The following is a 12693-nucleotide window of genomic DNA, read 5'->3' on the forward strand; positions in this document are numbered from 1 at the left end:
GGGAAGTTCCAGAGTTCAAAAGACAAAGAGGAGATTGATATATTGTTCTAAAATAAACACAGAGCCTTGGCAATGATCTTTCTCCTCCTCCTCCCATGTTTCTCTGAGGAAAAACTCAGGCCAAATGTGACTTATTTAATATCATAAAAGTAGCAAGAAAAAACAAACGTCCTCACACAGAATAAGAGACCATAGGTATATTTTTAAAGCGTGTGTTCATCTCAGACATGAACGCAGTCTGCAAAACTCAAAAGACAGGGAAAGTTGCCATCCACCCAAACCGCTCTAGTCCTGACTGGAGTCCCAAGCAAAGCAGCCCTCACGTGCTCATTACGGGTGTGACCCACCACTCCCTGGGAGCTGAGACCCTGGATTCCCACCGCTCCCCGTGAGCCCGTCACTTCTCCAGCGAAGCACGTCACTCCCTCCCCTTTGGGACAAAAAAGCAAAAATCCCAGAGTCCAATCCTTGGGAGTGGAGCAAGGGGCGGAGCGACGTCCTTTCCGGTTGTGGGGAAACACCCTGGAGCTCCGGGAATTTCCCTGGCCCGGGACGCGGTCTTTTCCAGGCACCATGCATAAAAGGGGCTCGCGGAGCCCCAGAACCCCAGACTAAGCTTCAGAGCCTCCAGCCAGCTACCGCACTCCAGACTCCAGCTACACTCCTGCTCAGCGCCATGGCCCCAGCCACCCGTCCACTGCTCCGCGCCTCTCTGCTGTTGCTGCTACTGCTACTGGCCACCAGGCACCAGGTCACAGGTAGGACCCGCCACTGCTGTCGCTGGAGGAGCCTCCCTCCGCTGGGCTCAGCCGCCGCCAACAGTTTCGCTGACACGGTGTCTTCTCCCACAGGGGCACCCGTCGCCAACGAGCTGCGCTGTCAGTGCCTGCAGACGGTGGTGGGAGTTCACCTAAAGAACATCCAGAGCTTGAAAGTGACGCCCCCAGGACCCCACTGCACCCAGACCGAAGTCATGTGAGTGTCTATCAGCGCAGCTTCTGCCACTTCCAGAATCACCCAAACCCTCCTGCTGCCCCCATATCCATAAACTTCCAGCCTCACGTGGGTCCATCCTTCTCTCTACAGAGCCACTCTCAAGGATGGTCGCGAAGTGTGCCTTAACCCTGAAGCCCCCATGGTTCAGAAGATCGTCCAAAAGATGCTCAAAACGTGAGTTGTGACTTGTGTTTGGACTTGTGAGGGAGGCATGGGTCCGAGTACTGGCATCTTGCTGCCGAGCACTAATTACATCAGGGAAAGTCTGTGTTGACCAGAAGATCAGAAAGTTATGGTCATTACTTTCATAGATAAGCTTAACTTGAGATCATTAATTGGCTTTGACACCAGAGAACCCTGTCCGCCTGACTGTCACCACACTCAAAAGCCCCACGCAAACGGATGGTGGCTTGTGTGTGTTCCTAAAAGATGAAGGGGCCCCTGGCTCCATGAAGTCCTTTGAGGGCCTGGAAAACGGGATCCTTGGCAAAGTGTGCTCCCGAGCCTTCTTGAGGAAGAAGGGAGCTTTTGGCAGTGTTAACTTCTCTGCGTGCAAGGCTAAATTATGTGTGCAGGTTACATAATTTATGGAATTTTAGCCAAGTAGGAGAGCTAATAGCAGCTACAGCACAGGGTTGCGGTAGGAGTAAAGTCACACGTGTAAATTAACCTGTGGCTACGTAGTTTGGCTTTTTTTTTTCAAGTCACGTGGTTGACTCCATAAGAATCCAAGTTTTAGCTGTACAGAGCTCTGGGGGCAGGGGGAGACATGTAGAAATCTCGCCTGGAGTCTCGGGACTGGGGTAAGAGAAGAGTGCTTTTGATGACTGTAACATTGACTCTTTTCCCACTGCAGGGGCACCCGCAATTGACAGAGAAAGGAGGAAGATTGCCGTGGTGGCGCCAGTGAGCACCGGCTTCTGACAGCCCTGGCTTAGCACATTCTATGGTTTCTTAAGCGAGTCCTATTTATTTATGTATTTATTTATTTCACAAAGCTCATGTATTTTTATTTGACATTAATATTTAACGATGTGGATGTGTTTTATCAATGGTTGTTCACTTTGAAGATGGTAGACTTATAAACTATCTTATTAAGGCCGGGTGGTGGTGGTGGTGCAGGCCTTTAATCCCAGCACCTGGGAGGTAGAGACAGGTGGATGTCTGTGAGTTTGAGGCCAGCCAGGTCTACAAGCGCTAGTTCCAGGAAAGGCACCAAAGCTACACAGAGAAACCTTGTCTCGAAAAACCAAAAAAGAAAAATCATATTAAACTAATATTTAATATTTATTGGGAGACCATCAAGAGTCAACCACCGTGATAGAAGGATGGGGGTCAAGAAAAAAAGCAGAGAGAAGAGAGCATATGACCATGTTTTGTATTAGGGTGAGGGTATGTGTGTGGACCTATGTTTGAATGTCTTGAAAAGAATGTCAGTTATTTATTGAAAGTCATCTTTCATATTAATAGTCAACATGGATGTGTTGATGTTTCCCTTGGACATTTTGTGTCTAGTCTGTAGGGCATAATGCCCTGTTATATTCTGTAACCAGTGTTTCTCTTTGTCTTGGGACAGAGAGGTTCAAAGAACTGTTACAAATGAAATAAAAATAAAAGTTTTAACAAAAAAATAACATGTGTGCTTTTTGTTTTGTTCTTTTTAACATCTCTGGTTTATATTTAATCCTGCATGTGTCTGTGTTGGCTGGCATTTCTCGGGACTCTTGCCCACTAGTGAGGAAGAATTGATACTCCTGGAAGGCACATTCCACCCTCCCCAACCTCCTTGATAATTCTGGTATAATTCTGTATAAAACATTGCCATTTTCCACACTGACCAATTTTCTATTCAAAAGGAATTCCTTTATTTATTTTAAACATTTTTTGCCCTTTATTTTGAGAGAGGGATCAGGCTATGCTGCCCAGGCTGGCTTTAAACTCCCAGTCTTCCCGAGGCAATTAGGATATCTAGGCAATTCTGAAAATATGCAAAATTTAGAACTTAAAAAATATGAAAAGAAGATAAAGTAGAATAATAAAAATTACCTCAATCATGCGTGTAAAAACCTAAAGAAATAACAAAAGAGGTGCCCGAGGAGACAGAAAGATTCCTAAAGGTCAGGCTTAGTTCTTCATTGCATGGGACTCTGAGTTGGAGTTGGTGGTTTGCTTTCATAGTCATAAGAAAAGCAGTGTATTGGAGAAAACCCTGCCGTGTGATCAACACTGCTATGACTAGTCACGACTTCAGAATGGTTCTGGTCCAGCCCCTGGTAGAAGGTGACAGGAAAGGAAAGGACATATTTGTTCTCTTCTGTATAATCCAGAATCTCACATAATGCAGGGAGCAGCAATCAAATTAAAAATTGGAGGGGCCTTCCTCAAAGTATCCAACAAAAACTCTTCAAAATTGTTCAAGTGATGACAAACAAGGCTCTATCATTAACTTACACAGATCAGAGGAGACAGAAGAGAGACGAAAGCCAAATCCAATGTGTGTGATGGATCCGAGTCTGGAACAGAAAGAAAAAAAAAAAGACATAAATGGAATTACCGGTGAAATTTGGATAAAGACCTGAGTTTAGTGAGCAATGCACCAGAATGAGTCTCTTGCGTTTGATAAATAAATCCACTATGACAATGCAGTAATAGGAGACACAAAACAGAATTTCAGCAAGGGAACTCTCCCACCCACAACAACATTCTCTAATGATTCTAAATTTAAATTTTAAAATCTCAGCTTGATTTTGGAGATTGTACAATAAATAAAACAATTATGTAACAGACTTTAATGCAACTCTAATAAAATTACAACAGACTTAACTACAATTGATATTGTAATTAAAAGTAAAAAATTATTTGGCTGTGTAAACAAGATGAATAGTGCTCCTTAAAGATTTGTCTTACATATTTGACTCTAGATAGCTAATTTAAAAAAAATGTGTCCCATCACACTAAAACTATTTGAAAGGAATCCAACATATATCATCAGTTACTAATAATGCAGTAACTAATGTATGGTTGATACATTTATGAAGAACTGACCTATTAATGAATGAAAATACAGAAATAAGTAGTCATGAGAGATTCAAATCTCATTCAAAATATAAAGGGGGCAGTTGTAGAAGAGACAAAGTAATTTCAAAATTTTACAAATAACACTAAAACACATAAAGCAATTTGGAGAGACTAACGAAGAGTAGCAGATAAATCAGAATTCATAGCTAGAGATTATTTTGGCCTGGTATGATGTTGGCACTCACCTATAATTCTCTGTGTTTGGAGGGTCTGCAGTTCAAGACTTGCGTTGGTTACATGGTGACCTAGAAGCCACCACAGGCTACATGAAATCTTGTCTTAAAACAACAGCAACAACAAAAAGTCCTAGAGATAGGGTGTCACTATACAGTTAATGCTGGTCTTGACTAGATAATCCATCTACCTCTGCCCCTTAGATTCCAGGATTATAGGAATTGCTGCCGTGTTGGCTTCCCATAGATAAAGATCCTAACAGACTTTCTCAATGATTAATAGGAAAGGAAGTGAAATAGTATGGAGTGTGGGAGTCCACAGAAGTGGATCTGTTCCACCTTGACTAAAGGCCCTATAGTTCAGGCCTGTGTTTGCTCCTTCAAGGTTATTGACCAGAGGTTTGACTTAAGGTGTGGCTACTAACAGGACGTCTTGACCCAGGGTGTTTTAGGTACTTGGTGTTTTGGGTGTTCAGGCGGCTTACAGAGGTGGATCTTTTTTACCTTGAACAAAGGTCAGAGCATTTAGGCCTATTCCTGCTCCTTCAAGGACAGGACAAAAAGGCTCAACCCAGGGAGTGGCTGCCTACAGGATGCTTTGCCTGAGGTGTGGTTGCTGCGCATCCTGCCTAAACAACAGAATACTTAACTCAGGGTGTAGTTGCTTGAGGCTTCAGGTATTGAAGAGGTAATTGTTCTGTTTGCTCTTAGTTTTATGTTAAAGCAGTCTTCTGCCTTCTTCCCCAGCTTTCTGGATTGGGGTATATAAGCATATGGGAAAAAAATGTGGGCAAATTAGCAAATTTATTGGATTACCTTCCTGACCCTATCCTGTGTCTCTGGATTTTTTTGTATATCTGTTCTGTCTGCCTAATATTTCTAATCCATATGCTCCTACCCTGGAGCATGCGAGCCCCATCAAGGTGAACTGTGAAATGGAAGAGTTCAAAATATAACTGAATTGGCTTGACTGACATCACTAGGTAGGCTCTTCTGCAACTCTATTAATCATGGCCCTTTTTAGTTTGTTTTATTTACAGTACACAGAATACTTCCCCTACAAGAGTGTATCACACATGGAAAATGTTGAAACGCTATAGAGAACACACCCTGATCATCACTTTTATGATGATCTTGCTTTCCTAGTTGAAATAGATATGACCATACACTGTGCATGTCTGTGGTCAGTAACTCACCCCTCAGCTTCCTAATTTTGCTTTCACAATGCCAGAGTCATCTTGCTTTCCATATGTAGCATAAACATGTCTTATGATAAAACTATTGCTGTGGAAATATTTCCTCATTCCTTGTTTATTTCAGACATAGTTTGTAAATTTTGGAGTTCCCTTATTTCTTAGGTTGGATTCCACGAATATAATGCAATTTAACTATGTGATATTATTACCACAAAGGGTTTTACAATTTTTTAAGCAAACGGAAACAAAGTTTTGCATTAAGAGCCATTTGTGTTGGGCAATGGTGGTGCACACCTCTGATTCCAGCACCCCGGAAGCAGAGTCAGTCAGATCTCCGTAAGTTTGAGGCCAGCCCTGGTCTGTAGAGTGCATTCCAGGACAGTCAGGGCTATACAGAGAAACTCTGTCTTAAAAGACAAAAATTAAAAAAAAAAAAGCCACTTGTAAAAGAGTCTTGGAATACCGTCCAGATTTAATTTTATTAGATTAGTTATTGTTTAGCACTGATTAAAATGAATTTAAATATTTACAAATTATTGAAAGAATAAAAATAGTTTTACTACAAGAATAAAAAAGACTAGCTGTATGGGAGTGGATGGAAGTGTCTTACAAATGAAAGAACTCTTCTTTTTCTGATTTACTTTATTTACCCTTTAAAAATATGTCTCTACCTCTGATATGTTATAAGCATCAAATAAATATCTTTTGATTTTAAAATTTATCATCACTTTATCATCATCATCATTTTAATTTGAACAAAAAAATTTCCCCGACTTCCCACTCCCCTTAGGGTAGACAGTGGATAAATCTCACAGCATGGCATACACACGGGCCATGGAAAGAGCTTCAGATGAAAGGAGTAGCTTCCCAGTGGAACTAACATCCAAGCAGATTGACTAGAAGTGTTCCAACAGACCAAAGAAAAGGACTGTGGAGGCCCACAGATGTGAATCCTGTCTCTTGACTAAAGGCCAGAAAGAAAGTTTGAGCTCATTTGAACTCTTTCAAAGTTATTGACAACAAATGTGGCTACAAACAAGCTGTCCAGACCTAGGATGTAGCTACTTGGTGTTTTGGACATTAAGATGGCCTATAGAGGTGGATCTGCTCCACCCTAACCAAAGGGCAGAGAATTCAAACCTGCTCCTTCATTTTAAAATAGGAGGTTTGACAGAGGCAGTGGCTGCCTACAGGAAACTTTGTCTAGAGTATATTCATGGCATAACCTGCCCAAAACACCAAAATGCTTAACACAGGAAATAACGGCTTGATGTCTCAAGTATTTATGCAAATCACTATTCCAGTTGTTCTTTGTGTCATGTTAAAGCAATCTTTTGTCTTCTCCCCACCACCACTTCTTTTCTACAGGGCTGTATAAGCATATGGAAGATAAACGCGGGTGGATTCAGTATTCAGTATTATCAGGGGGATTCAGTATTCGGTATTCACTGAGTTGCCCTCCCGATACTATCTTGTGTCTCTGTGAGTTCGAGGCCAGCCTGGTCTACAAGAGCTAGTTCCAGGTCAGGCTCCAAAGCAACACAGAGAAACCCTGTCTCGAAGAACCAAAAGAAAAAAAAGTTGCTAGACATCAGTCAATAAGGAAGTAGATTCCCCCTCCCCCAGTTTGTTTTGTTTGGGCGAGAAAGGAAGTATGATGGGCTGCAACAAAACTCTTAATAAAGTCTGGAGGAGGAACTATGCAATTTTATAGGAAACAATGCATTTGAAGTTAATTTAGAGATTGCTTTAATGAAAAAAATATGTGTATGTGCACCTGTGTGTGTATGCATGTGTGTGCTGTATGTATTTGTGTGTTTGTGTGGATGTGTGCCCATGTGTGTTTGAGTGCATGTGGAGGGCAGACGTCAACATCATATTGAACTTTTATGTGGGGTAGGAAATCCAGACTCAGGTTCTCACACTTGTGTGGCAGACTTTTTGCTGATTGAACCATCTCCCTATTCCTGGAGAAAGGTTTTTTTTTTTTTTTCTCTCTCTCTCTCTCTCTCTAAGAATAATCCATGTTGGTACAGAGCAAGTCTCAGCATGTTGCAATAGTCTTTCTTTGTATGTTCTTTTCTATAACTGTATCAAGATCTAATGAAATCCACCCTCTATGTGTAATCTATTAGGACAATGAAATGCAGAATAAATTAACAGTTTGTATTTAGCCAGGAGCTACAGCTAAGCAACTAAAACTGAATTGCTAAAAATGAAATATGGGTGTCAGTTCTACTCTTTGTCTTGTTCTCGGTTTAGCATAATTTTCCCCTGAATCAACAAATCAAAATCTTTAATTGAACAATTAATAGCATTGTGAGTATTGTTTAACAGTCTTGAAAATCAAATATCTCATTTACCTTACAAACACCATTGAGTTTTATTTAATAGATGGACTTAATATACATACAGAGAAAAGCTGGGAAACGTTACAAAGAAGCACGCCTCAGGAAGCACAGCTTTGTAACAAGTAAAAGGCACTTTAGAGGAACGTCTCGGGTGCAACACAACTGAAAGGCATGGCATATAGATTGCTGAGTCCTGGTCAAAACTCATGATGAATCTGGAACACTGTTCATGCAGGGTCTCTTTAGTCTCAATTCCCAAAAGACCCAGGGGAGGGGATCCTCTTGCCATCATCATTTGGTGCCTTCTGAATGAGGCTTTTGCTTGCTCTGTCCTTTCCCTCAAGGAGGGTCCCCCCTCTCAGGGTTATCTTCTCTCTATTTAAAGTGTCAGAAGCGAGCAAGTCCTCCATGAAAGCCTGCCTGATAATGCTCACAAAGCCACAGTGAGAGCTGGGTTAGCTACTGCTTTTCTCCAAATATCAGGAACGCATTTCGTGTAGCTTATCACGGCATTTTGTGTGTGTGTGTGTGTGTGTGTGTGTGTGTGTGTGTGTCTTCTGCCTTACTTATGTATCTCCCTTGATACAATGAGAGTTCAAGGGTTGTAGCGTGTCTGAACTCTCTTGGTGGTCAAGGAAACTAACTTCGTTCCCACATTATAAATCTGAGGAAACAATGTGGAAAATGCTGAGACAAAAGGAGAAAGGAAGTTTAAAATCAAGCTTAGATGTCCCCTGTGACAGAAAATGTGTCATTAAGTAGAACCAGCAATATACAGCTCCATGTGAAATGGACTGGATGAAGATGAGAATCATTTCATTTTCCCAGGGCACCAAAAGACAGGTGAAGGGGTGAAAGGCGGAGTCTCCAAGTTCAAAGATTGCACCTGGTGATTGTTCTCACTCAGGCTAGATGGCTTTCCTCTCTACTGGCTCAGCTTCAGACAGCCTCTCCTAGGGACTGGCAAAGCTCCAGACTTCTGCTTTGCCAGCTGGAACCCAGCAGGAAGTAAAGACCTGTTTTGTTTTGGTTTTTCTCACTTCCTGACAAGAGGGACTGGAGGGAATTTTTCTGACATGGACAAGATTATGTCATTTGCCTACTGGCAAGCTTACCAAGGCATCCAGGATGGATAGACACAGGTGCAAAGAACTGACAATCCTCTGTGGGGCTGTCAGCTTACTCCCAGAGCTGTGGAGGAGGATCTGTTGTCCTGAACCAATACTGGGAAGAAAGAGAAATAGTAAGGAGTGAAAGCCAGAGTCCTGGTTTTCAAAAGAAAGACTCTGTCATCAAAGGTAAACAAGATGGAGCTTAGATCAGGCATAAAAGACAAATGTATTAGAGATGAACTCAAAGAATACTTTGGATTGGCTAAATCTAGTGCTGTTTTAGTTATCCATTTTTATTTACATGTATGGGTGTTTGCCTAGATGTATGTATGGGTACCACATGCACGCTTGGTACCCATGTAGGTCACTTCTAGAGCATTGGATCCCCTAGAACCGGTATTACAGAGTCAACAGCTATGTGGGTGCTGGGTACCAAACCTCGGTCCTCTGTAAGAGCAGCCAGGGCTCTTAGTTTCTGAGCCATCTCTCCATCCCTGGGCCCAGAGATTTAGTGCAGCATAGAGATCTATCTCTGCATTCCCTCCTCAGTCCGATTCTTTCATTTTACTGGAAGCACTCACTGCAATAGAAGAGGGCCGGCACTTGAGACATCTTGATTCCCGGTGGTGAGCGGAAAAGCAGCTCTTCCCACTGGACCATCCCTGCCGCTCCATTCATGCTCAGGACGAGCACAGCGATGATGCTTAACACTTCAAAAAGAAATGTGTTATTTTGGTAGAATGCCATTTTTTTTTTATTAAAGTTTAAAAACCAGCAAGCCAAAGGTTAAGGATTCACCACAAAGACGGACATCATGTAAAAAGAAAAAGTTCCGGTACCCTGTTTGTAAGCAGCTGCTGTTTTCCTACACGGTTTCTTGCATATAGTTGACGACCGCTTTTTGAGATGTTTATGCTTGCTTTGACAACTGCCGTGAAGCCTTGTGCTTGATTCTCTCCCAGTGTTTGCTAAGGTAGTGTTTCAGGTTGCAGCTGGAATCCTTACAGCAGACATCTTCTATTTCCTGACATCATCATAAAGAGACAGACAGACTGAACAACATCCTGCTAATACTGAAGGGAAATATTTCAGTTCTTAAAACCTGAAAAAGTGCTCAAATTAGGTTGGCAGAGGCTGTGAGCTTTATCTAGGAAAATAAAACTAAATAAAACACCTGGGACTAAAATACCTTCTAGAAAACTCCAATTTCCACTGGCTTTAATTTTGAAGGGGAGATATATTATGGGGGCAGGGCACAGAGCATACCTATTTTGTTAAATTAAATACACCACATTCATTCTACAAAAGAAAGGTCTTAAGTAAAGAAAACAAACAATGAATGGAACTAGAACAAAGCATCCTGAGTGAGGTAACCCAGGCCCAGAAAGACAAACACAGTATGTACTCACTCATAAGTGGATATTAGACATACAGCAAAGGATAACCAGCCTATACTCCACGATCCCAGAGAAGCTAGGTGACAAGGAGAACCCTAAGAGAAACATACATAGATCCTCCTGGGAACTGGAAATAGACAAGATCTCCTGAAAAATTGGAAGGATGTGGAGGGGAGGGGCAAAGAAGGTAGGGCAGAAGGGGAGGAGGAGGAAAGAAAGGGAGAAGAGGGAAGAATATGAGGGAAAGGGATGGCTGAGATGGGGGAAGGACAGAGATTAAGAGCAAGGAAAGAGATATCTTGACTGAGGGAGCCAGTATACGGCTGTGTGAAACCAGGCGCTAGGGAAATTCCCAGGAATCCACAAGGATGACCCCAGCTAAGACCCTAAGCAATAGTGGAGAGAGTGCCTGAGCTGGCCTTCCCCTGTAATCAGATTGATGACTATTTTAATTGTCATTATAGAAACTCTATCCAGCAACTGATGGAAGCAGATGCAGAGATCCACAGCTAAGCACTGGGCCAAACTTTAGGACACCAGTTGAAAGGAGGGAGGAGTGCTAATATGAGCAAAGGGTTCAAGACCATGATGGGGAAACCCACAGAAACAGCTGCCCTGGGCTAGTGGGCATTCACTGACACCAGCCTGACAGTGGGGAACCAGCATAGCACCAAACTAGGCCCTCTGAATGACAGTAGTGAGGCTTGGGCAGTCTGTGGGGCCACTGGTGGTGGGACCAGAATTTATCCCTAGTTCTTGAACTGTCCTTTTGGAGTCCATTCTTTTTGGAGCAATACCTTGCTCAACCTAGATATAGGGGGAAGGGCCTTGCTCCTGCCTCAAAGTGATGTGCTAGACTTTGTTGATTCTCCATGGGAAACCTTACCCTCTGCGAGGAATGGATGGGAGGTGGAGGGTAAAAGGAGGGTGAGGGGGAGTGGGAGGAGAGGAGGGAGTGGGAACTGGGATAGGTATGTAAAATAAGAAAAGATTGTTTTAAAAATAAATAAATAAAAATAAATAAAAAAATTTAAAAGAAAACAAACAAACAAACAACAACAAACCCTCAGACACTACACCAATTAATCAGATTTAAACATTAGAAGAGCTGAAGTTGAGCCCTGAGTCAATATCAGTTGGGATTGTAGGTCCCTGTAACTGGGTGGCACAAAACTTTCTACCTGGCAGCTCTGAGCATCAGCCTGTCTCTGGCTGCCCTCCACACACCTCTCTGCAAGATGCCCACCCAGCCCTCAGAGAACTGGACCCAAACCCACACATCAACCATCTAAAGCTTGTGTGTTATCTGACCCAGAATTAAACCCGAGTGTGAGACAAATGAGCTGGTGAGTGGCAGCGACCAGAGGTGAGCATTTACAATCGCTTTCATCACAGTCGGTGAAAGCAACACACGATTCTCTGGTGGGGAAATCAGATCACTGGGACAAGAAAGCCCTGTAAAACAGCAAAGAAACGGGGGCTGCAGAGATGGTTCCAGTCTTCTGGAGGGCCTTGGTTCGATTCTAGCACCCATAGGGCAGCTTACACCTGTCTGTAGCTCCAGCTCTTGGGTTTCTGACAGCCCCACACAGACATCTATACAGGCAAAACACCAATGAACATAAAATAAAAATAATCTTAAAATGAAACTATAGACAAAAGAGGGATTTGTGTCGATAACACAAAACAGGGGGAGGATGAGGCTGTCATCTGGTACTTAGATATTCCACAGGTGCGTGTCTTTGCTCCGTGGGCTTGTGAAGGATGCTACTCCATCTATGTGTCTGCACTGACTTTGGGGACTTCACCCTTGCGGCTCTGCCTTCTGAAGTTGCTCCAAGAGATCACCGGGTCATTGTTTCCTGAATTCGCATGTGGTGCTCACGGCACACTGAAGCCTCGGGAGTTCCAGAATTTCACAGGGGAAGTGTCAGAGATTACAACACTCTTTCCTAGGTTAAGCATGCATTAAGCGTTTGTCACATCTTTTTTCCCAACCCCCGTGGAAGGATATGACACAAAATGTGAGTTATTCGTGCTTGTTACACATGAGGAACAAACCACTCTTGTGCTCAGCCTGAGATGACTATATCTTAACAGTGCACTTAAGCAGATGTAAAAAAAAATTCATTTATTCTAATGAAGCATATGCAGCGAACAGAGAAGCAACCCCTGCCCCCAAACACACACACACCCTAATTTCTCGAGTCCTAATGACTAAGTTCTTCAAAAGATTGTCTCCACGGATGACATCACTCCTCTGAGAAGTCACTGGGTAACCACTGTGCTCTCTAGCCCGTGGTCACTCTGGAGCAGAGGTCACTTCCTTCCTCTTGAAGATTTGAGGAAGGGCATCCAGAGTCCCACAGTGAGTGAAAGGGCAGGGCAGT

At 42.9% G+C, this 12693-nt stretch overlaps 1 protein-coding gene across 1 annotated transcript; it reads left to right on the top strand.

Moving 5' to 3' along the window:
- The first annotated feature begins 548 nt into the window (after positions 1-548).
- LOC126506592 (growth-regulated alpha protein) lies at positions 549-2600 on the top strand. The gene is made up of 4 exons (XM_050150277.1): positions 549-758; positions 852-975; positions 1087-1170; positions 1853-2600. The coding sequence occupies exons 1-4, from the start codon at positions 677-679 to the stop codon at positions 1866-1868; spliced, it is 306 nt and encodes a 101-aa protein (XP_050006234.1). The 5' UTR covers positions 549-676; the 3' UTR covers positions 1869-2600.
- The last annotated feature ends 10093 nt before the right edge of the window (positions 2601-12693 follow it).

Source organism: Alexandromys fortis, unplaced genomic scaffold (assembly GCF_014885135.2).
Source record: "Alexandromys fortis isolate MF-2015 unplaced genomic scaffold, M_Fortis_MF-2015_v1.1 scaffold_0, whole genome shotgun sequence".
Classification (NCBI taxonomy): Eukaryota; Metazoa; Chordata; class Mammalia; order Rodentia; family Cricetidae; genus Alexandromys; species Alexandromys fortis.